Source organism: Neodiprion fabricii, chromosome 5 (genome assembly GCF_021155785.1).
Source record: "Neodiprion fabricii isolate iyNeoFabr1 chromosome 5, iyNeoFabr1.1, whole genome shotgun sequence".
Lineage (NCBI taxonomy): Eukaryota > Metazoa > Arthropoda > Insecta > Hymenoptera > Diprionidae > Neodiprion > Neodiprion fabricii.
In genome coordinates, this window is record NC_060243.1 from 17114847 (window position 1) to 17141819 (window position 26973).

At 38.0% G+C, this 26973-nt stretch overlaps 1 protein-coding gene across 1 annotated transcript; it reads right to left on the minus strand.

Moving 5' to 3' along the window:
- Positions 1–114: 114 nt before the first annotated feature.
- LOC124182707 (arginine kinase) lies at positions 115–26349 on the minus strand. The gene is made up of 5 exons (XM_046570296.1): positions 26197–26349; positions 4779–5136; positions 3804–4178; positions 2624–2821; positions 115–1380 (listed from the first exon to the last, which is right to left on the minus strand). The coding sequence occupies exons 2-5, from the start codon at positions 5121–5123 to the stop codon at positions 1231–1233; spliced, it is 1068 nt and encodes a 355-aa protein (XP_046426252.1). The 5' UTR covers positions 5124–5136; positions 26197–26349; the 3' UTR covers positions 115–1230.
- Positions 26350–26973: the final 624 nt, after the last annotated feature.

The window sequence follows — 26973 nt, forward strand, 5'->3', positions numbered from 1 at the left end:
TTCTTCTTATGAATACTCGAATTAAACCACCCTTACGTATATATGACGTATCATATAGCATCGTGTGTTTATTGGGAAGGTGTGAATTCGGTGAGAAAACGGAACTCGATCGGGTTGATTAGATGTATGTCTTTTTATTTGGTGTGTTCAATTTATTTGGCTGGTACATAATGCGGTGATGGCTTGCACTGAAGCCTCGCGCGTGTACAAAAACATCGGTCAAATCTTCAGTCAAATACAACTAGATTAAATCCGGCACTTTGTAAGCGCCTGTGATAGCAGTATAATAATGGTGTATTATACCTAAATAGACGAACAATTTTCTATACGCATGCGTCTGCTAGACCGATCAAAGACCGTTACACCAGTGTAATTTACACCCAACAATAACAACGGTTTATTAAAATCACAATATTCGTTTTCCGTCTGCACTGACTTGTCGTTTGTGCGGCGACGAATATTTCATCATAGCACGTAACAATAATAAAAGCGAAAAAAAGAACAACAACAAGTCGATAATGTAACAGCATCCGGTGCCCTGAGGAATACTGCATTTTAGTTATGTACAACGTACATCGTTTTGTAATACCTCCTTACATAGGTCGACAGTATATACCAGGCTCTTTGTAATTCTCAATTCGTTACAACATATAAATATGAATACTGACCATGCGATGCACTTTGTATTGTTATAATACATAAAATTGCTATCTCCGTACTATTTTCAGTATTTAATCTCTCATTTTTTGGTATACGTTGAATATATTAATTAAAAGGAACTACGATAAAGTTGATATAATTAATAATAATAACAGTAATAATTATTAATAACGATACAGTAATTTAACGTAGTAGTCGTATGATTAAAATAATAATTACAATAATAACATAATATTAATATAGCTGCGTGTTAATTGCTATAAATATGTATTACACATATACATATATATGTATATATAATATAACGAGACGAAGGGTGGTAATTAGTACGGGGGTAAAAAGCTCTGAACTTTCTTTTACAGAATGCAGCGACCTGAGGGACTGATGGAACAAATCTAGGGGTTTCCGCTGTTCGCTGTTGTGAAAATTGATCTCTCTTTTTCCTTCTATTCCATGTTGTTATTGCTGTTGTACATGTCCGCGTGAAACAATAGTTATTATTTATGATTTGTTACTTTTCTTTGCTTTAAATATCTTTTTTATTTCATTCTTAACGAAAGGATCGAGTTATTAGAGCTCCTTTTCAATCTTAATGAGCTCGGCGATTCCGTCGTGCATCTCCTTCACGGCTTCGTACTCGGTCAAGCCCATGCGTCGCTTGTTGGAAATGTCGTAGATTCCACCCTCGGCCTCGGTGTGTTCACCACGAGTACCACGGACCTAAAAAATGTCGGTAAGAAGATAATTTCTCAGTCTAAGGAAAGCGGAAGCTATTCTTATTCAACGATTATAGATAGACAAAGGAGAGGTATCGTTACAAAATTTAAAAAAAAAAATCCCTGTGACCAAACGTACAGTCCAGTATAATGTAACGAAAGTTTGAAAGTATGAATGAAATTCGCCGAGTTGAATATAGTTGGAACAATACTTTCTTGAAAGAAACATTTTTTTCCGAAAACCACAAATTTCAGCTTCAACAGCATAATTATTGCTGACTTCGATGATATCTCAGTATTAAATCTCTACTATGAAAAAATCGCATCGTTTGAACGATTTTCATGAACTAGGGTTTATCATAATGGTAGATGAATTCTGAACAAATGGACGAATGAAGTCGAAACATTATAGGTAAAATAATTTCAAGTGGGGATTAGTAAACCAATAACTTGATATAAAAAAAAAACTCTGCCGTTATCCAAAATCTGATTTTGTAGATTTGCAGAGAATTTCAGAAGAAAGTCATTATCCCCGCGGTATTCTAAGGTTAGGTTCGACGGTCATGGGTTATGTTATGTTTATTGAGATTGAGTTTGTTTCGCACTCTGCCGACTGTGGCGCTGTAGGTTTCTCTGTGTTGCCAAGGTCCCTAGATTATACAGGTCGAGACACTCTTGGGCAAAATAATTAGTGAGAATGCGCCAAAAGTTTGGTATGACAATGGAAGCTTTCCATTTAGAGCACAATATGACACGGTGTAAACATTTCTGGTCTATTCCTTTTCCCGGATTGGTCGCTTACAATAGAAATTTGTACACTGTGTCACACTGTGCTATAAATGGAAAGCACCCGGTGTGGTTCTGATTCCTGACCTGTCACAATGATTAACCTCAAAATATATACGTGTTTCTATTTATTTCGTGAACGTCAGGACACTCAGGGCGCGACACGCTAATGCTTAACCTCAAAAAATTGAGCAAGATTGGTCGAAACTGGTTAATGCGGTAATGCAAGTTTGATATTTTTTGGGCGAACGCGCATAGAACATTTTTACCCACGTTATAGTGAGAAAAACTGGAACACGCGTGTCTTGACCTGTATAATCTAGGGACCTTGTGTGTTGCCAACATAATTGTCTAGTGACAAAAAATTAGCCGTCTTCAGATTCATTGTCCCTAAGTGTACATATTGACAACGAGTGACCTTGGTAATAATTGTCTAGTGAATTCTTGCAAGTTCAGCTTACCTGCAGGTTGAACTTGCTGGCAACTTCCTCCAGCTTAGCTTTGTTGGCGGCCAGCTTTGGCACCTTGATGTGTACAGAAGCGCGAACAGTGGTGCCGAGGTTCGTGGGGCAGAAGGTCAGGAAGCCAAGACGGTCGTGGTGGGAGAAGGGGATGCGCTTCTCGATGTCATTCACAGCCTTTACGAGACGACGGTAAACCTGGAGAAAACGAAGGATGTATTAGGTGTTACTAAACGTCCAGTTATCGTCATTCGAATTGGACCAAATTCTATTTTGCAACTTTTTCCCCTCCTTTCGGAAATTGTTGTGTCGTTTGTAGGAAACTTGTAAATCATTTATACGATGGAGGAATCCTCATGCCCTCTTTTCAAGTCGTTCCTTGATCGTTTTCCATATTGATCACTATCGAAATTTTGTGAAATGTTAGGGAATTTCATAGAGTTGGATAGTAATTTTTCAGAAAATGTGGCTACATTTATGTTCAATACATACGATTTGATAAACGAGAGAATATTTTGAAATGTTTGTGAAGGTTCTGTGTAAATCCTATAAGTTTAGTGAAATTGAAAAAATTGAGTGACAACGATTTTCGACTTAAGTTCTGCAGTAAACGATGGAAAATAAAACTGAGTGCTTTTTGAACACACTGTCGAAGAATTGTCTGATCGATTTTCATTATTTCTACTAGAAACTTTCGCGATTCCCCCGTAAAGTGGTAAAAAGATATTGTGTTATTATTAGCATTATTATTATTAATCATGGAACTACGGTTTTTTGAAAATTAGGCTTAAAGAAATTTTCATTGCAAATAACTGGTTGTTTGCTTTGATTCGAACAATCGTTTCTTAAATTGAATGGAAAAATATAGTTTCCTTGATAGACCATCGATAGTCAAATTTTATCACCTTGATATTAGGCTGATATTGATTTTGATTGAAAACAGCAATATTAAACTTTAGAGAAAAACCGAAAACAATCGGCTCTGAAAGATTTTTCATCTCTGATTAAATCAATTTGAAATGCAAAATCGATATCTGAGCTATTCTTTACAACTCGAGTAACTGTTTATCATAAATGTTCAGAAGAGTCATTGTAGAAGAAAAGTATTAAATTTGGACAGATCTTAAACTGACATCCGATCGTTAATTTTCAAATTTTTATCTTCCTGTGTAAAACTCACCTCTCCTAGGTCACCTCCCTGCTGCATGGAAATGATGCGAAGATGGTCCTCTTCGTTGCACCAAACAAGGAAAGTCTTGGCGTCGTTGTGGTAAATTCCACGACCAGTCGGCCAGAATCGGCAAGCGTTTGCGGCCTGGAGGAAGCGGTCGCCTTCCTTGAAGAGGAAGTGGTCGTCGATCAGCTTCTGCTGAACGTCCTTGGCCATTCCGGTCAGAGGGTAGAAGGTACCCTTCAACTCGCCTTCGAGACCAGACAGGGTGCTGGAAACCTTGTCTTCCATTTCCTTGTACTGGGCTTCGGTTAGGCAAGGGTTGAAGGGGTAGCCCTCGAGGGAACGTCCGCACCTCACGCGAGTGGAGACGATGAATTCACCCTGAAATTAGATTTGACGTTAAATATTATAAGAATCAGACTATAATACTGTATATAGAGAATTGTTTTTGAAATCCGATTACATTTTTTAATCGAATTTTTAAATCACTTTAGCGTTCTTTCTTAAAATCATTCGTCTTACCTATCGGAAAGAGTATTCACGAGTTTTTCAAAATTTCTATCTCAACGTTATTTCTAGACACAAAGTTTTGACACAGTTGACGCTCAAATTTTCTAAATTAATGTAACCCGCAAACGAAACGAGGTTTTGTAAGTTCAAGCATGTTTCTCTATGTCCTGAGTCGTAGACCAATGAAATTTATACTACAAGAATTACATTTTGTTCGAATCGTTCACTTTTTTAATGTTGAGGCAAAAAAATGTTTGGATCATGCTCGTCCAATCCGCTATCTTAGTATGAATCAGTGAAATTTCATTGGTAAAAGTTAACGGTCACAATTTTTTATCCAGTAACGCACGTGTTAACGAATACGAGTGACCATTCGCTGATAACAGTGAGATTCCACGGATTAATATTCAAATAGTACACTTGAATTTAATTATCCGTTACAGAGCAGAAAGAAAGTCGCGAATGACTCACAGCCGGGTCAAGGTTTCCAAGGGTGTCAACATCCCCGAAGTTCTTAGGTGGATGTTTGTCGGTCTTCTTGAATCCGGTGTGGTAGTCCTCGATGATGGGGTCGAAGAGGTCAGCGAAGACGGTGTACGCTTCGGCGTCAGGGGCGTAGATACCAACGCCGGAGTCATGGTTCTCCAATCCGGACTGGATCACGTCGAGCAAAGTCGAGCCGAAGGAAGTCTTCTTAGTCTTGAGCTGGTCGAAAATTTCCTTGGTCAGATATTTCTTCAGCAGCGACTTGCTGTCCGACGCCACCAATTTGGCGTAGCCTGTCTCAAGCTTGTCCAGCACTGCCTGGTCGACCATCGTGTTTTTCTTACTGCAAGACAACGAAATGCGATTCAATGAATAAACAAACTCTTTTCCCTCAATTGAAAAGAAAAAAATGTCACATTGGTTGTAACTCTCTTGCGGTGAAAAGTGAAATTTAAAACGGGAAGAAGAGGATAAAAAAAAAAAAAACATACAGGGTCGAAAAAGTACAACCACACACTTGCACACAAGACGCGATTAGGATGACGATGATACAGCGATTATAATATTTTTCAATAATATACTAGATACAAATATTATCGATACTGTTGCAATAATATAAACGTATGAATCGTGAGAATCTAGACATTACCCTGGTTCTGATCGCTCCGTGAAAAAATTCATCCCTTCGCGAATTTCTACGGCGGTCATGTCGCACGCGCGATTGTGATCTAACCTTTGGTTTAATGCACTAGTTTACGTAATATAATATTCCTTTCAATAACTGCACGAGCTTCTTTCGACGAATGACGCTATTTCTTTTCAATCGCGTGCGGCGTCAGGCAAGAAACAGAAGAGCGTCAAAAAAAAAAAGGAGCGTGCAGAAACAAATGCAGTAACAATTGCCAGAGCGACTCGGGTTTCCATGTAAAGGAAAGTATTGGAAAGCCACTCGCTGTGACTTTTTTATGCTGCCTAATTTCGGCCCCCCAGCCTCTTACGGCTACTCACGGTTTGTCGCATCCTGAGTTTCTGACGAATATTTTCGCGAGGATGTTCATCGGGGCCAGTTTCGTCACAGCACCGCAGAAACTACGTCCAGCGTTCATCCTGGCGGAGTATTGCCACGACTATAGCGATATTACAGGCAATTTAAGTCGTTTGGACGTTTTATGAACAAGAGATTTCCAGTTTTTACGTTTTATCCCGACTGAAGTTGTCGATTCAATTCCATCGTTTATTTACCGGCACGTTCACTTATTCATTTTCTTCATGTCTGATCGGTATATACGTAAAACTGGGTTTCAATTGGATGAATTGAAGCTCGGCTCCTTCATGTTTAATTCGAAACTGACCAAAGCATTATTACAAAATTCTCATTGGTTGAAAAAACTTTCTAACAACACAATTATTATTATAGTCGTTTTACGTCGAGCTAAAACTTTTCGTTTAGGTTATATGTCAGTCATATAAGAACTTTGTGATTGAATAAACGTAGCAGTACGTCGGGAAAATATAACCTAAATTTCATGAATGCAGGCTATTTCCTTTAAATGCATCGAAAATTGCATTAACGAAGAAGTATTTAGATTACATGTGTCTTGAGTTGCATAAATGCAGGCGTATTTTGTTGACGTATATCTAGAATTGCATAAATGCAGGCGTATTTTGTTGACGTATATCTTGAACTGCATAAATGCAGGCGTATTTTGATAATGTGTACCTTGAATTGCATAAATGCAGACGTATTTTGCTGATGTGTACGTTGAATTGCATAAATGCGGGAGGTTTGAATTGATCACGGTACGTTTTGGCGTAAACGTGATAAATTTGTGGTTTAATTCTTACAGCGTCCAATTTTACGTCATATTTAGAGTAAGGGTCGTTCTGCGCTTGCAGCGCCAATGAACCAAATTGATAGATCCTTTACTGGCAATGGAATTTTTTCATACCAGCTATTCAAGTTTTATCCATGTTCGGACTGAAATCAGATGACTATCATCCTCTTATCGCTCATTACGTAAGCAGTGCCTTTAAATTTGATGGATTAGAACCTCTCAGCGTTATCGAGCCGAAAGCATATGAGCTGAAAGATGCCCGGCGATAACGAGATGTGACTTTTATAACTTGTAACTTATTATCAACAAGACGAATCACGAGGGTATTTCGAGGCGGTGTGTATTTGATCAAGATCTAAGCTGCTCGCGATCTTCTAGCATCGCCATAAAGTCCAATGGTTCACAAACATCCGGAAAGATCGTCTTAATTGATGAAACGACTCGAATTTATCCACCGAAAATTTTTGCAGCCGTAGCTTGTATCCACGAAAACATAGAACTTTGAAAATCTGTAACTATTACTTGCGCGATGGGAAATGCTTTTGTCATACAACTTGAGTATCGCAGAAAAACACTGCTCAGGCGAAATACATTTTACACATTCAAAGTCAAGTAATAAAGTGTTGATAGGATGAGGTTATTCAATTAGTTTAACCAATTGGTTTATCAACTTTGTTCTTCTTTATCAACGCATATTTGAACCAGTGTACTTCTGTTATGTACGTAGTGAGATTGCGTCTTACAATGATAAGTCCTGTTACCGGAAAATTTTAGTCACTGTTGGCATTTCTTATAAACGAATGAAGTAAATAATTGATAAAAACTGGCACTTGTATGCAGTGACGAATTGAATCAATCCGAACAATTTTTGTTTGTGTTCAACAAACTTGCGTATTGTCATCACGCAGTCAAACTCACTACATATTATCGTGAGAACGAATAACTTATATGAAGAAGAACAGTTAGCCGAAGGAATATAAAGAATGACACCGTGATTTAATCATATATTCTTGATTCTAACAAAGCAGATATCACAGGTCGATCTCTTCGGTTTGATTTCTTTTGTAATACGTTGCAGTAGGCTAAACACTAAGCGGTACGTATTTCTTTATATCTGCCATTAAACGCTTTAAGAGAGTGAAACCACCCTTCAAATTAAGGCATGTCAAGGGGCGATTTGGAGTCCCAGATGCCTTCCTTGTAAGCAAGAGAAAGCTTGTCGAACAAATTGTTTTGTCTATTTCATTAAACTTTTTTTCTTATCGTCTACGTGAACGAATCAACTTGAAATTTTAATGCACAGTTTCAAAAAAACTTTCCCCTTCGAATGTCTTTCATCCGATAAATTTCTCGCTCCCGTGGAATGTTCAAATAAGACTCGGTATAAAAATTGTTCTGAATTCACTGTATTCAAAATGCTACTCGTGAATTTCTCGACAGATTTCAAATTCCTATTCAGCTCCGTAATCGGCTTCGGAAAAATAACCGTACAATATAATTAACGCACGCTTTTAATCAATCGAATTTCAAATCGATACCATTTTCTTTACTTCTTTGATCGAATGTCGTGACAATAGCGTCGATGAGACGGGAAATTACAAAAAAAAAATCGACTCCGAAGCTGGAAGATTTGTTCAACGATACAGATGTATGAAAATAAAAATAAAAATTGTAGAATATATACTTTTTGTCGTATACGTACGCGTCGCCACTAGTGGAATCCTTCGATGTACATCCACCCATTGTAACTATTGCAATGATAAACAACGAACAATTTTCACTGAGATTAATAAATTATTATTTTTTCCCCCTTTGTTTTCTCCTTCTCTACGATCGTCACTCGATGCGGGGTAAATATCCGACGTGACCAGGTACAAAGTACATACAGGTACCTATATGTATACGAATTATGTATACGTACATAAACAATCAACACTATACCGACACAGAAATCTCCACTAAAATATCGTCGAGTAAAATTTGAACACCGATGATCAGTAAGCGAGTAGAAAAAAAATTGGCCAAAAAATATCGCACCGTATTTCAGCTGTGCCGAAAGTAGTACGAGACCAAATTCTAATCTTCGACAGCTCCGCGCCGCAGGGTGTTTTTACAATCGAATTTTATCGTACTGTATAAAAGTGCAAAAAAATTATCCGTCGTCGATTAAAAAATCTCAAGTGTCACTCTCGCGGCACACAACACGCGATTAAGTTTGTGGTGACAACACGACACTTCGCTTCGCAGATCGGGAAGCCGGCCTCCTCGGAGGGGAGAATCGAGCCCTTCGGGTTCTCCTCCTCTCGTCCTCTCCTCCTCTTCGCTGATGCTGCCGCTGCTGCAGTTTTGCGCCCCTTAGACGAGCGCCTGTTTTGGGTGTGGTGAGAAAAATCTGTAAGGCCGACTCACTCGAGAAAATCACTCAATTTGAGACCCCCTTTTCCGCACCCTCGACGAACCCCCGGCTAATTAACGTGTGTATACGTAAACTTTTACGTCTACACTGCACTTGTTTGTTTTGCTTTGTTTTTTTTTTTTTTCGAAATTTTTGTCACCAGGTTATCGTGTTTTTTTTTCTCTCTCCTTTTTCTTTAGAAAATAGCTGGGTGGACTGAGAAAAATTTCACTTGTTACAGTTTATTGTACTCGGGAAAATTCTGTTGAGACGAGTATCGTTACAATAAATTTTTTCACATCGTATCGGTAATAAGAAAAATTGGCACAAGAAATTATTCACCGATTTGTAGTTGTCGGTACTATATTTTTTGGTCGTTACAATGTTACAATCTGTTTGCCTGGATTGCTTTGTTTTTTCAATAAAATAAAACCAATCGTACCAACATCAGATTATCGTAAGAGTTTGAAGAGAATACAGTACGAGCGATAGTTATCAAAAGTAATAGTTACACGTTCTAAACTTTCTGTATAAAGCTAAAATAATCCATTCTCACTTTGAACCCGGAATTGTATTTTTAGATTACGAAAAAACAAAAATGGACACAGTTTAAAAGCGCGTGTTCGAGACGAAGACTGAAAAGGATGAGATTTGGGAATTTATATCTCGACAACCAGGTATTCAATTCGATCGTAGGATTGTTTTTTTCAAATTGTATGATTATGCCTATTGTTTTTGACAACAACATCGAAAATTGCGCAAGGTAAAATGTTTTGCGGTGCTCACCACACCTCAAGAACGTTTCAACCGATTCACATAAAATATGAACTGACTTGAACTTGATTTGGACAAAACTCGAATCCCAACTCAAAACACCAGCCATTTGATGCGAAGAAAATTCAGATCACAGGATGAACAAACCAAGAATCCTGTCTCCAAAATTTCAACTAAATCCGTCCCATCCGTTTCTGAGATATTGCGAGCAGCGCAAAACATCTCACCGATCGAAATAGTGGCGTTAGATTATCAACAAAAATACTTTCAATCAATACATCGCAATCAAAAAACATGCTCAAAAAAACTCGATCAACGTACTTTCGAATGAACCGAACGTTGAACAATCCATCGCCCAGTTAAAAAATTCCCAAAATTCGCCCAATTTTTCAGTCGAATACTATCGCATATATACTCGTATGCAACAAAATCTCCGAAAAAATCGCAGTACAGTAACCTGTACAATTTGACATTTTTCTCGTTGCGTGGATGGTAAAATCGTTTTTAGAATGAAATATTTCCGATCGCCTGCAGACCGCGCGTTTGTTACATCTACGTATGTACGTGTGTATATATGTATTAAATGTATAAAGTTCTTCGATGCGAAATGAAGGTGTGGATAGGTGTACGTATGTATATATATATATAACTACACATACGCGTATATATATTATATATATATATATATATATATATATATTCGTATATTTATATGCACCGGGATATATTTTGATGTTAACACTACAGTATCTACGCTATCACTAACTAAGCGGCGGAGAAGACTTTCCTCCTGCCTGACGGCGGCGGCGAAAGCTCGGAAGCTCGGTACTCGGGATTTTGCGTGAAGGGGCGAGCTTTCGCCGACACCCCTGTAGTCCCAGGCATATCGCCCCCCCCTCTGCACCCCCTCTGCACCCCCGCCCATCCTTCGTCGGTCATGGGAAACTGAGGGCACGCCGGCGTTACACCCTGGAGCCAGGGATCGGTCGATATTCGTAATAACACGCGGCCATCGTGCGGCGGCGTCGCGACGCGGACGACGCACTTCTACGCAGGTCGTTGGATACTCGCAGTCGTGTCTGCATGTGTTCCTATTTCTGTACTTGGTAGTGTTTGTGAATCTCTACCGGTCCGACCAACCACGCCTAGAGTCGATCTTGTTGGTAACAGGGATTTATCCGTTCGATGGATGATTACGCGGTTTTAAGAATACCGCGTTATTAACAATAAGCTTCGACGAATTATACGGTGCAAGATTAATTTACAACGAATTAGTCGTTATTGTCTTGGATAATCTTGATCGGACTGGTCTGAGTATCGACCTTCTTGTTATTGACGAATGGAAAATAGAAGTTTCTTTTTGCGTTTCGTTGTGCAAATAAATCGGAAACCACTTCAGCGATAAGACCCAAGATATTGTGACTTCTTGAATGATTGTCAGAAAAGCTGCGTCGGTTCCGACCAATGTTGACTCAACTTTCTATTTTCGGTGTGTTTGTAATAAATTTGTTTATTATTTTTTGAGTAAAAAGAGGGGAAAAGATAGAAAATTAATAAACACGCGTTGACCACTATCGAAAAAACAGCAAATCGATATTAGAGTCTCAAGAATTATCGGGAGTTTCTTCCCTGGTATAAAATACAATTCGAAATTCACCATAAATGAATACACCTCGTATTTTAAAAGGTTCCCAAGTTTTCTCGAAATTTTCAATCAGCTCGTCAAAGTGAACTGATTTTCTTGACTAAAAAATATCAGCTCAAAGATATCTTTCGGCGTGCATGAATTGAATTATTTTTATACAAGCAAATGTAATTCACGGGCGATGAACGTTCTCGAGAAGATTGTCGTCCTTTTGAGTTTGATTTTTGAAGAGGTTGGTTGGCCAAAAACCGGAACTATTCGTTGATTTTTGTAGGACATAATCGTACGTTGTGCATTCATAAAGTTATCGAAATAATTTCAAGTCAAAGTAGAGAAATAGAATATGTCGTAGTTATAAAAAAAAACCTTACAATTAGATATCGATACTTCGTTCAAATACGTTTTCAAAATCGTTGAAAAAATAATCCAGGGATTTGTCGATATCTACTCAACGTTGCACCATATCTTTCACCAGATTATTTTCCACAAATAGCAGCTGAAACAGACTTGTCGCTCAGCAGCAAATTCAATAGTAAAAATAATTACGAACGATGCAAAATGATAAAAGAGACATTTCCGTCGAATCTGTTGAAAATACTATCTCAAATACAATGCGCAATTGCAGAGTAAAATCCGACGAATCTAATAGAATTTCAACCTTTTGGACAACCAGTATCCTTGAATTGATTCGTTGTTTGAACCTGGAAAAATTTCCAAAGCATCAAAGACCGGATGACATGATCAAAGTGTCACGTGACTTGAAACGCAACGCTTGTACAAGGCATGACAGGAATGACGCGACTCGCGCGTAAGTTTCTTATTGCGTCTACAAGTTGCCGATAAGAAACGAGGTGCTTATAATCATCGGGCAACTCAATACCTTTATCACTCGAGTGATAGCGCGTCAATTGTCCGCGTGCATGTATGTATGTCACACTTGTTTGCTGATCCGATTAATCCGCTGATAGACGGCGTGAGGCCCACTTGAAATTTAAAACCTCGGGCAATAAATCCCCTTCGACAAATTCAAGTGTCCCGTTACGTCACCTGCACTCCAGAAGCACAGCGATTTGACATTTGTCCCTGTTAAAAAAAAGGCGTTCGAAAGGCTAATAAGGAGTAAAATGTCACCGCACTTTTTATTCACAAAAATTCTCAACGTAGAAAAATTTTATTTCTTACAGTAACTAAAAATTTTTCTCGGTGTAACCATATGTTTGTGAAAATTTAAATGTTTTGGAAAAAATTATCCGCTAAAGTGAACGAGAGGACTTTTCGGAAGAATTGAATTTCGCGCGTTTTTGAAGTTTCGAAAGAAAACGATTATTCGTAGAGCAAGTATCAAGAAACAATGATTTGGTGGGGAGTTTGCAATTTTCTATCACAGCACGGTTCTCGAGGATGGAATGATTATCTGGATACTGGAAATTAGATAAATAAAATTTTACATTAAAGCACCAAGATGTAGCACATAAGAAGTCGCAGTGCTAATTCGAAGCGATATTATTTGAAATCGGTCACAGTTTCGACGATCCGAAGTTATAAAAAGAGTTCGAGTCTGTCAGAAAAGTTGTTTCAAAGCCTCCATCGTTTTATGATAACGCAATTTTTATTATTCCTTCACTTCCTAGAAGAAAGCTTCTCCCTGTTTGTAAGCGACTCTGACTATTAATATCGTTTCATGCTGCAGTAAAGTAATAGACATTAGCTGATATTAGAAGATACGAATCCTGGAAATTCTGAATTTACAATTGCCTCGATTTTAGACGATTTACGTATCGAAGACAGTGAATTTTTGCTTTCCGATGAAAGTTTTGTTTGCAAAACTTTGACATCATCAATCTCACGACACTTTGCAGAGAATTTGGTTCTTACTTCATCAAAGGTTACCAATTAACTACAAGACTTGGTGAATATTAATTTTGTTCGAACCACGTGAAATTTAAAGTTGATACGGTGACAAATATTCGAACGGTCTCGAAATAAAATTAAATTCAAATGACATTGGAAAAAAAATGTTGCATATTTTCGGACGAGGGATTTAAATTCGTAGGAATGTATTCGTTTCTGCGATGCCTGGAAATAAATCTTTTTCTCAAAAGTGTTCAACGTTCCGAATTGTCAAATTTCAGACTGACATCGAATGATTGAAATAGAGAAATATCCTAATTTGACGCAACGCTCAGTTGAATCTTATCAATTCGAAACTCTGACCCGTAGCCAGTTGGTTTATTTGTCATTCGAAACCAGCGGTGAGGCGGAAATTTTTTTAGACAATATTTATAATACAAATGAGATGGAATCCATCATGAATGAATCATGAATCATCCAATTTCTTTTGAATGGAGGCAGTGAATTATTCGATGTCGAATAAACAACTCTATCTGTTGAGTTCAAACAGAATGCCAATGACTGTTCAATTTTATGAGAGTTACTCATTGATAATATTATGTTACACAATACACATGTACAGCAGTTACGTATGTATAACTGATGACAAACGATCCAGAACAGTCTACGAACACTCGAGTCTAAGGCTGTCGATTATCGTGCGAAAAATCGAGCGAAGATGTATATACATAGTTAACGGTCGTCACGTATGCTGTATAATTGAACGGACATGTCCTGTAATAAAAACGACTTATATGACATGGCGCAGAACGATTGATAACAAAATATATCTCAAACTCTTATCGATATATGCACGTCAGAATTCCATTTTTCGTTTTCATAGAGGGAATGCCGAATGTATGACATTGACTGAATCGAATCACGACTTTTTTTTTTTGCAGCTTGACGTTAGATTTTACGACACAAAGAAATTTCTTCAGCATAGAACTTCAACTTAGGTCTAACAACTTTCTCATGGTACCATACGTGACTCTTTCTCATTTGAATATAACCGTGTGGGTAATTAAATCGTATTCAAAAATGATACTAGCTTTTTTACGACCCATAAACCGGGATAGGGAACTTGTTTAAAGCTTTTTCAAAAATGGCTGACTGAAACTGGCCTTCCGAAGTTTTTCATAGTAAATTTATTATCGTTTATATTAAAATAAAGCCAGGACTAAACGATTATTTTGAAAAAGTTTGGAATAATAATTGGAATGAATGTCTTCTTCGACATATTATTCAAACGGGAAATTGCCACGTGAAATAAAGCACCTCGTAGTCGTGAGGGATATTAATCCTACTGGTCAGAAAGCCCGTGAAAAAGTATTTTTACATATATTACGTATATCAGGTCGAATTGTGTATCGAAAGCTTTGAAAGCTGTTAATACTACTCTTCGGTTAATTCCTCGCCATTCGGTATTTCCCTGAAGTAGTTACGACAGAAGCTGGGATCGTATGTTTGATTTTCTTTTCATTTTTTTTTCCCCCGTTTGCCATTTGCCGCAGAATTGTGTAATTCCTATCGCGTAATCTAATCGGTTTTATTAGCGACGGCTTCGCTCTGCAGTTCAATTCTTACAAAGAGGCACGATATTACACAGGTACTATTTGTACGCTGACTCACCACTCTTAGCGTGCCGCACCTATGAGCTACCTACTCTACTTGCTATTATTATTTACACATCGCATACACGGACGGCATGCGGGTTGACAGTTTTCAGGCGCACCGCCGTTCCCAGCAGCGTTCCGCACACGCAATTCGGACAAGATTTCCTCAGAGTTTTTCTCATCCCGCGGGAATGTTACCGCAATATGACTTTTCTACTTTCCCCACAGGAATACTCGAGTAAAATTATGAACAAGGTCCGGTGACCGATGTGAAGAAATTATATCACATTTAAAATATCAGGTTAAGGTGATATTCAATAGCGTATAACGAATCTCCGGATTCGTAGGCATGATAAAAATATACGTACCTATCGTGCAAATTGAGTCAAGCGCATAGAAGAGCTTCTCGCAACTCATTACCAACGCAGAGGCTAATCTATTATTGTCAGAGCGTTGAGCTACAAAGTCTCGGATGTTGTGCAATGAAATACCAATCAACGGTGACAGCTGGTTAAAAAGTATACTTTAACTCGCTGAGACCTCCGAACCTCGCTTGAAAAAAGGAAAAAAGAAACCACGTGGCGTTGTACGGGATTCGCGTTGTACAAACCAAGAGTTTTCTGTGAAACGTGCTAGTCTAGTCTCAAAGCCGGCAGATAGGCAACCAAAACTACATTCTAAACGTGCCGGAATACCAATCGTAAGACCGATAGTCTGAAAGATAGAATTTAAGTAGATGTTTAGAACTACATAGTGTGCTTCAGCTAATCAACGGCTACATTTTTAAGACATCGGGGTGCAAACTACATTTTAAATGTGCCGGAATACCAATCGTAACACCGATAATCTGAAAGATAGAATTTAATTAGGTGTTTAGAACCACAAAGTGTGCTTCAGCTACTCAAAAGCTACATTTCGAAGACATCGGGGTACAAATTATTTCGGCTTCGATTTCTCGATAGCGATATTTTGAGTATGTAGGAATATGAAACGTAGTTTCGTTTCATAGAAATACAGAGCGTAGCTTACATTCGTTTATAACAGCTACATTTTGAATCTGTGGCAAAAAAAAAACAAAAGTAAATGAAAATGTAGCTTCGATCACGCATTAGCTGAATTTTGAATATATAGGAAGGAATACAGAATGTGGCATTATCTTAAATCTGTAAAATTGCAAAATGTAGCTTCGGTTGCCTTCAATCGCTATATTTCGTTTGCGCCTAAGTAAAAAATGTAGCTTTCATCCCTTAATACGTCCATTTCGAATACACAAGAATACAAAATGTGACTTCAATCTCAAGCTAAATTTCGAACCCGTGAATAAAAAAATTGTAGCTTCATTGGTCCAGTAGCTGTACTTTGAATACTAAATTTCGGATATGTAGCTTCGGTTGCCTATCACCTGGCGTTGAGTGGTTACTTTCACCGAAAACTCTCGATACTAAGCGTTTATTTCCACGTTACACTTAAAACACGAAGCACGGAAGTAGTCAAAAAAATGTAATGTGGCGTAACGTTTGGACGGTTAATCTAAAGTACGAAAAAGGACTTGCCGCGTTGTACGCCGCGAGTTGTGCGGGGGATTTTAAATTAAGCCGGTTCGGAGGCGGCTACGAATTGAGAGAATAAAGTGCGAAGCAGGAAGTGACGACGCACCGGAGATGACAAGCCACGGACCAGTGATGAGAATTACCGCAGACGACTGGCATACGTAATATTCAGCTGCGGTGCTGCATTAGCCGTTACTGCAGGAAATTCCCGGAATATATGCGAATCTGCAATCCGTTCCGTTCCGCTCTTCTCTTCAATTCTCCGCCAAATCTCGACGCTTTTACGCGAGTTTCTCGTCTTTTCATCTTCTTTGTTCGTCTGGTGAATATTTTCATTAAAATTCTAGCTGAAATATTCTTGAAAGTAATTCGTCATTCATCGATCATCAGTATCCATTGGAAATTGTGTCACATAAGCCATGAATTATTTTATTACGTTTCAACTCTATTTTCGTGCTTATTTTTTTTATCAGAAAATTTGCAGAAGATTTTCCAGTAATATCCGATTATCGTATGAAGGAATATAATTAATTTGTAACGTATCGAAAAATCTTCATTTCTTCTTTCCTGGGACAATTCCATGTCCTCAATTCGTGCCCGACAAAACGCGGGTCCCGAAGCTTATTGACCCAGCCAAGGTAACCGGGTCAAGTCGTGTGGACGCCAAGAAACAAGGCGAAAACACATTGTGTAATGTTTCGCAGCCGATTGATCGTATTCTTATCAGTGAAAAGTGACGTGCAGGCCTCTCGTGGATGTTGGTAATTCAATTTTTTCTGCCCCTTAGTTTGAAATCACCGAGCATTTTCTCCCTGCGTTTGAATAATTTGATTTTTAAAAATAACCAAAATCTATCGTCTATAGAGCTCGATACTTGCTGATTATTCAGAGATTCGCGGTAAAAATAAAATCAATCAATTAGCTGAATGTTCGTGCAGAAACGTGAGGACATTATTTCCGTCTGTAGAGTTACATCTTTTATTCAATGTCCTACATCTGGCGGCAAAAATCTTGACGCTCAAATAATTAAAAAAAAAAAAACAATGAAACTTGTCACAGCGAATTAAAAATAATCTCGCATACGTGTAAAATGTTTTGGAAGTTTCTGAAAATAATTTCGTATGTACAAATTCTATTTCAAATAAAGCGCAAAGACACGTTAGGTTAATTGAAATCATTTTAGTAAAGCTTTTAGGCGCTAAGATTTTGTTATAATTGTATGACAGAATTCGAAAATTTGGAAAATATATATATATATATATATAAATTTTCACGGTGTAGAATTGGACGCTATTTTGTTCAACTTACTATAATTTCGAATTTTTCCCGTGTGCGTGAAAATTCTAGGTACAACTCAATATAATCAAAGTTTGTTGAACCAACGTTGAAAGAGTATTTTCGCAAAAACATTTCATCATACCACAGAAGCCTCCTGAATATTGTATTTGGCAGTACACTGGCTTTGCACAAGAAAGATGAAAATACGCGCCCCGGGATTTCCAATAATAGTGAAATTACCAGCTTTGAACGAATCCGTGACGAGGCTTGCGATCCGCAAAATTATGTTAAATTAAAAAAAAAGTCAGCTACACAGCGTTCATAAATCAAGATTCCGACGCTGTGCGCCAAATTATTGTCTCCTACCTCGCCTCGAATATTCCTCTCGTCTATGAAAAAGCCCGATGATTAATAACAACGGTCGACAGGTTATATGAAAAGTTTCGTTGACGTCTCGAGTCACGCTTCGTCTTTGCGCAATAAAATATGGAACAATTGTGTTATACAACATCTGGAAAGGGTCCAGCTTCAAAGTGTTGAAAAGATTCACGTCGAGCCGAGGCGAAGCTAATTTCGCTCGCCAGGTCCGCGATTCTTTAGGCGGGGGTGATTTTGCCGAGACGGTAAACATCCCCAGAAAATTCAACATTAGGTATATTTATAGGCCACCATGCACTCGCTGATACACGCGAATTACGCTGCCAGATGTGAGCCGAGTCCGAAGCTTTATAATAGAACAAAGTGCCGCCACTGCAATCAGGCAGAGCAGTTTTAAATATTGTTGAGATTACAGAAAAATGTAGCACGAGTAAATATATATTGCAATTATTGCTGTCGATATTAAAACTTCTGGTATTTGTGACATTGAATCTGTTCTTTCTTTTTCAGTTGACGTCAAATTTTTTAGTCCTATAAGCCCTTCTCATGTATTTATTGTTTTCATTTTGTTATAGTATCTAGAATAATTCAGTAAAACAAGTATCGTTAAAAAAACTGTTTCAATATTGTTGGAATTACGAAATACGAGGTACGCGTAAGGTAAGCATTGAATTTTCGCAACAGTTGCAAGAAAATATAGCAACAATGATCGTAATGAGTAAGAATAATAACGGATACCAGACTTTCGGGTAGCAGCTAGAAAACTAATTTTCATTTTCTACCTAGAACTATATTTTTCGATTGTGGTAAAAAATGAAAATTGTTAAGGAATGAGGGGTAAACGGAACTAAAAATTTCTCTCGGTGTACATAAAATTTACAAAAAGTTGCTAAAGTTTCAAGAGAATATAGTAAAATTAACCATAACCATAAAGAATACTGTAACGCAAACTAGATTTTCAGTTATGATAAAATATGAGAACAGTAGTAGACTGTACATGTAAGTATAGCCGGAAATTATTCCCGATTTAAAGATACACGTTGAGAAAGATATAAGTTGATAAGAAGAATTGCATGACGTGTATTCAGCCGAGAAATTTTTGAGGGGCTGATTCGGACGGAAAAAACAAAAAAAAAAAAATTACATGCATCGTGCAAACATTCAATTGACTGTGAAATGATTTGTCAAGAGAATTGCGATGTTGAATTTTTTTAAAACTGTAAAAAATTACATGTAACAAAAATGTCGGTGTGAATTAACACATACCGAACAAAATTTCTAGTTGTAACCAGAAAACATAGCATTGATGTATAACTATAGTCACACTAAATGGTTGTTTGTATTATATTCTTAAATCAATTCTGAAAAGTCTGAAGATGGTTATTCGCAAGATTTTGAGAAGTATTTAAATAACATTACGCTAAACGTCATAAAGAGAACATTTATGTTCTTAAATATTTCTGTCTTATTTCTTCCTACACCGTGTTGGAAGTTTTATTCGGATACGGAACAGCGAATTCATCATACGTTCACTATTTATTCTATTTATTCTATTTACAAATACAATAAATTCACTACGCAATTTAGTAAATTCAGAGAACTTTTTTGTATTTTTTTTTTGTTTGTTTTTTTATACATTTCAGTACAATTAAACATTTTTTTTACGTCGCTACACCAAATTTGTAAATTTGCAGCCTGATCTCGTAATTTGACAACTATTTTGTACAATAAATTTGTGGTAAGTTCATAATCATTTTCACCACTGTATGCTCGTATCTTTCATCGACTGATATCAATTTAGATAGTTTCAATTTTCTCGTAATTCAATATAACTTAGTAAAAAAAAAAAGAAAAATTACCTTTTACCGACATTGATGTTATCACTAGTAATATGTAAAGATAAACAACGCGTCGATCAAGCACTGTGGTGAAAATTCTCAGAACTGCGCCGTGACGATTGTGATAACAAATCGAAATCATACCCAATATTCGAGATTGTAAAAATTATACCTGTCCGATACACGCAAGAAATTACCTCGAGTATTTCGACCCGGTCACTTAAGTATGAAATACGAGTGTAAATAAATTTCTAAATTAGAATGCAGCTTCGAACCGTCACGACCGAGTTGTACAGAATTTTCGGGTTCCCTCAAGATAAACCAGCTTTGCCTCTGACGAGTCAAGGTTAATCAAACCTCTAATCTACCCCGATTATAATTTCAGCGATAATGCGAGCTCTCCAGTCACGATTTTGCCGCCTATCGCCAGCTGCCTAATAATCTCACGTGATAACACATTAGCACTTGACCATGTCATAATGGAAATGATCGCACGGACTTCGGTCTTCTTTTCCGAGCATTTCTTACTGTTCTTTTCTTTTTTTTTTTATTATGGTAAGGACTTGTTCGACTGAAAAAAGTGTACCGAACCGAACGAACAGGTTTGAACTTTCCGTATAGCCAGAAAATATAGTATTGACAACCATAGTTACACTGAATAGTTAGTAATTGTATCACCTTTTCTTGCAGATTAAAAAACATTCCGGCATCAAGGCCTTTCAGTCACAAAAACTTTCATTTATTAGCCTTGTCACAGATAATTTACAGCTTAAAATGATCTTTGTTACTTCGTATACCCCCAGAAAACCTTAGAGTAACAAGTTTCGCCCAGAATCATCGAATTTTTATAGTTTTTGTCGATTTTACATCCGCCATATTGGATCGGCCATCTTGGATGTAGAAATTATCTGATTATGACAGCAGTTCGTCATCAGCGCCTCAAAGACCTCTGAGTAACAAAATACAGGCCGAAATATTGAGCTGAAAGATCTGTGATTGAAAAATTTGACACAACGATAACTATTTAACTACAGAAATTCTAATATAAAAACAAATGAATGTTGAGGGAAGTTGAAGAGTAGGTGGTCAGATTAACTTTCAGGATATATCCGGAAAGGTTGCAGGAAAAAAGATAGATCACTGGAATCAGAGCTGTAGAAAAAATGACGCAACAATATTACTCGGTGTCTTTATCATTCAAAGACAATCGTGGTCATTGAACGTTTGCTGTCAGGAAAAACCGGCCGTCAAAATAGTTGTCTTTTTCTTACGATGCCGGTGAATCCGGAAAAGTTTCACGTTTCGCGACGGAAGTCAAAATTGTTCACATAATGTTGCGCCGATCGTGCAAAGCTGTATTTCTTAACATCAAAGGTACATAGTTCAATACACACGTGTGAAAAGTTGAACTGAAATTTGCCGATGGAAAAAGGTGAAAATTCAGTTTTGTTATTCCGAGTTTGTTCGTTCGTGTAATTACTTTTATTCCGGTCATATTTAATTCGAAAATTTTCAGCTGATTTTTAGAATGAAACGCCCTTGACCAACTGAACTAATTTCAGCGATATCCGGGAATCCAGATTGCTTCCTTGAATCGATCCTGTTTCAGAGACACTCGGGCGCTTGCGCCGCGCGCCGAGAGACGAGCTCTAACGTTCACCCTTGAATTCTGGTCCACCAGACGACCTACCGCACTGTACCGGGACGATCTCTTGAAACTTGAAAATCAACCGCGCATGCGCCGGATAATTCAATCTCATTGGTCGGCGAAATCTTCCCGCAGCGATATTCTTGTCTGCGATGCAGGCGGGCCAACGTACGCAAAATGTGTACGTTTGAATTTTGAAAGAGCATAAGCATTAAATTCGGACCGTTCTTTGAAGAATCAACTTTCCGATCCAATAACAAATGCTTCCCAAACCTTTCCGAGTCACCACCTCAATTATTTCAGATTCTAACCTCGAAAATTCGTATCAACTACATCGCCGGCAGAAACAGTTTGACAGTTGAAACTCGGGATGGCAGCCTGCAGGAACAGCCGATAAAACTCGCGCATGCGCAGTTGATTTTCAAGTTTCGAGAGATTATCCCGGTATATTTCTCGTCATGCTGCGGGAAGCTCTTTGAAGCCAGACCTTCGTAGTCCAGTGAAAACAGGTCTGAATTAAAAAATATTCGGGGTATCGCTGCATTTTTGTGTATATGGGTGTTCGACCCTCAGGAACTCAAATCTGAAGTCATTTTTGACATGCATTTCTGACGTTTTGAGGAAACAGCAAAATTTGTCGTTGTTTGCGCTTTTCTCAAAAACTGCTGTACATGATATTTACAGAATTTCGTCTTGGATAAAAAATGCTCATTTTTTTTTATACAAATGTATTATTCTATGCACTATTCGAAGAAAATAACTTAGAGCTTGAGTACCAATGGAAAAAAACGTCACATTCAGGTACAGTAATAAAATATTAGTTACAAGTAGTTTTCTCGCAACGTGACAGAAAATGTTGAGCCAAAACTTTACGTATCGAATAAAATTTTATTCCGTACATGGGACGAATATTTCAACATGTAATTGCAGCTGACGTAGATCTGATCTAACGTTTTCGATTTTACGATCGTTTTCAACAGTATTTGGTGAAACCTAATTAATTTCATATCCCTGTCAATTCAACCTCTTCCACAATCACTGATCATAAAATCAAAAACTAAACTTCTAACCAGATATAATTCACGGCATTTTATAAACCCGAGAGAATATCTTATATTGACACATGTGTGTAGAAATGTTGAGTCACATCGCGTCGCTGTACATACATATACGTAATTTATCAACGGAACGCGCACGTTAATCGCAAATTAGTTTCAACTATTGCTCGCCATTTTTTCACCGACGCAATAATTGGACATTGAAATTCGTAGATGATCGTCGAAGAGCGCGGGGAGTTGGTCGGGCGTAGCTAACAACTAATTTCCGCTCCGAGTTATCAAACGCATTATAATGTATGCGCGCGCCAGCTGAAACGAATCTCCGGTCGACAACCCAATGCAAGTATGAATTTGCGTCGGCGATCTCTTTGCTTAGACGAACGCGCAACGAATTCGCAAATAATATCGCGCTATTTGAAGGGAGAATTTCGTCGAAACGTGGGTGAAAAATATTTTTCACATCACTGAGAGAAATTTTTAATTCCGGTTACCGCTCAGTCCTTAACTATTTTCATTTTTTACCGCAATCGAAAAATATAGTTCTAGGTAGAAAATGAAAATTAGTTTTGTAATTGTTACCCGAAAGTCTGGTATCCGTTACTATTCTTTCTCATTACGATCACTGTTGCTATATTTTCTTGTAACTGTTGCGAAAATTTAATGCTTGTGCAACAACAAATTGACGTTAAAGCTTTGTTTAACTAAAAAAGTAGAGTAAACCTCACAAACTGATTTTGTGTTGCAATTACCAAAAAAGGTAATATTTTTAAACTAGTAATAAACGACGTAGTCGGATAATCATTCCTATAAGATTCAAATGATGCTGGTATGTGGGCTGAGAAAAAAAATTTAATATTCTTTAATGAAAGTGCAGTTATTAAGGGGATGCTGTAGTCAGTCTTACCGACTGAGTAGCGCGTCTTTTATTTTGGCTATTATCAGAGGTTATGCTTCGCAACGCGAGAAACGGCGTAAAAATCGTGTTCTACATGCAATTCCGACCAAAAATATATCGATTCATTTTGGTTTCACGAGAAAATGAAGAAATGGCATGAGAAATAAGAAATCGAGATCACGGTTTCGTACTCTTCATATCACATGTGAAAGTTGTGATCAGTCATCTTTTTTGGTCATTTCAAAAATGAGAAAATCGTTTTTATCAAAACTTCGCCGAAATCCCCCCTCAACCACTTGGCGTGGTATCGACTTCTTTCATTCTTTAAGGGATGAAAATTGGACTGGCCGGAATCCCTGAAGCCGTTCAAAACCGTGTAATTCGCGAAAGCTTAAACGAACCTCGCGAGCTTCCTCAAACACGTCATTACTGTAAGGATGTTACGAGTTTTTTTCATTGTCACACGAACAAGTTCTGATCGTCAGTCTCTTGCAGTTTACAACGAATTTCTCAAAAAGCGTAATCTTCAAAATCCCATTTCCGTGCGAGGTTATTATTTTGACCCAGCAATGATAAAAAAAAAAAAAAAAAAAAAAGGAAACGGATGTTCTACTCTGATAGATTCTAGCGTGGGAGAATTCATAATTTAACCTATATTGGAAAAAATATATCATTCCATCTCAGAAATAAATATCATGAAAACATTGAAATCACGTTATGAAAAAATCGGAATTACGAAACGAGCCCAAGGCAGAATATTCAAAAGTTGTTGAAAAAAATCTCGAATGATATTTAAAATATTATATCCGATATGCTTGAACTCGAGGAAATAAATCGACTTATAAATTGGGGCGCCGAAGTATGCAGAAGTTGAAAAAAAAAAGAAGGAATCGAATCACTAATGCTTGTCAATATATTATTGTAGTCTTTTATTTTTCTTGGAAGCTTCGGAAAAAAATCTGTGCCCAGCAGCTGTGTTAAAATAACTAGCGGAGACGGAGATTCGCCCCACGTTACGTAACCGAGCTGCACCCACCGACTCATACGTAACTTTTCATACGTGTATAATATATTATATAAATGTATATTATATAAAAATATATCTGTGGTGGAATATCGAAGTTAGTCTATAAGCTCGAGAACAACGAAGAATGTGCTTAAATAGAGCAAAATTACTTCGCCAATCGTCGCTTCAAAACCCTGTGATCAAATTTTCCGTGATTTTCGACTTTTCAGTTGAGCCTTGAAGGCTTTGCGAAAATTCTTCGAGATTTTATTTGCTCGTTTATTTATATCGTCTTGTTTTTATTTTTTTTTTTCGGTTATGTAGCAACTTTTTGAGTTACCGTACCGGATATGCAGTTCTGCCGATGTCGTTGCCTCGACCGAGGCTTATCTATCGGCTGAATCTAATCGCAAGCAATGAATGCTTGATATCGTTTTACCGTCGCGACGGCTCGACGAATTAAGTAACGTGTGCCAATATAAATCGTTTCGTTGTAACAGCTCGGATAGACTTGACGAATGGTGTTTGTTTATACGTCGTTGTTCATCCGGTTCGATTAATATTAAAAAAGAAAGAAGAATGACGTGTTTGAACTTCAGTTTTAGATCGCGTGATAAATTATTGTTTTTATATCGATCTTTGTATCGACTCGACGTTGTTGAAACGCAAAAAGGAGTTTGTAACATGATGGTTCGTCCTATTTCAAGTGAAAACACACTTTGCAATTGAAGAATCTTTATTCAGGATTCTATTCCTTCATACAAGGGAATATATTCTTTTCCGACATCAAATTACTCGTTAAAAATTTTCCACACCGTTGGCAAATAGAAGGAATTCATGGAAAATGAGTTCAAATCAGCCAAGCTAGCGGAGAGAACTGTATACTCAATTACTGACCATTTATACGTCATTTTTGGAATAACCTGGGAGAATTTGCAGATACATCGTGAATATTTAAGGTTTTCACAGCGAGTTGCTTCCTTTTCTTTCTATCCGTCACCCTTCGACAATTGCAAATTTCCAATAATTATTCTGAAAATTTTATGTCGATCGAATTTCAAAGCTTAACCAGATTCCGAAATTCACAGGCAGTCCTGAAATTCGACGCGAGCTAAAGCAAGGATAAAGGCTTAATTTCCGTTGGAAAATTTTCGAAACCAGATAATCGAAGCAGAGTATAAAAAAGTACGAAGAATAACTTTTGTAACACCTGCAACGATTTAAGCTAGAATATTGAAATACACAATTCGCTGATAGTGTAGCCGCACAAGTAGTAACTTGCGTTATAGTCAGACGTACTGCAGGGTTAGTCGATCGAAAGCATTCCGCGTCTCAAGCCGTCAACTACCAGAGTTGAAATATTAAAGTAGTTCCGCTAATCGATTTCAGCGAGTTTAGTGGCACGTGCGAGCTTTCGCAGCCCCTGAAAATTGTCCAGAAGCGAAGTAAAAGCGCTCGAAATTGATAAAAATTATTGCCCACCGAGCCGCCCGGGATGAGAACGAAACGTAAATAACGACGGTGAATTCCGATAATCGAAAGCACGATTGGGATCTTTTGGATGGGATGAAGATTAAGTCGAGGCGGTTGGACTTACCTAGCGGCAAGCAATTCAAGGTATTACGAGATACCGCACGGCACTAATACCCTCGAGGTTGGCTGAAGATACGTCAGATACGTTAGCCAGAAGCTGAGTGGAGTCGCGTCGTGTTCGCCAAAGGTAGTCCGCGTTCTACCCCCACCTTGGTCCTGAACCAGTTACGCGACGATTCGCACCGCGTATCGCCCTATCAGAATCGCTTGTCGTAGGGCTGGCGAAACGACGCAGCTGCAGCCGCCGAGTCGAGGAGGGGATTTCAGGGGCGGCGAAAAAATTCGGGGGTGAAACGAGTCCTGCGGTGCCCCCGGACCTACGCTTCCCTACGTATCCCCCGGAAATGGTCCTGCGGGGTGTGAGAAGAACGAGCGAAACGTCACGACGAACGTGCATCGTAAACGGGTCGATGTGAATTTTTTCTATTTTGCAATGAACAAATTTTCATTCCGCGCATCGAATCATCTTCGAAAACCTTCACTTGTTGCCTGCAAAGTTTGCTTTTGTCTCCAAGTTTTTCGTTGATGCAAATTCGAAACGGGAACCGGTTGTGAGGCATCCGTTGCATGTGAAATTAGGCCGCGTTCTCACGAGCTTCAATTTTTAACAGCTTTTGTAGCGAGATTCCGAAGCTTTCCAATGTTTGGAGAATTTTTCGCCGGAATTATCTGAAGGCAATGTGAAAGCGGGTATTTTCGTAGGATCGGGAATAATGTAAATGATGGACAGTGACGAATTTATACAGTTACTCGATACTCGCGACAAACAAGCCTGGAACAG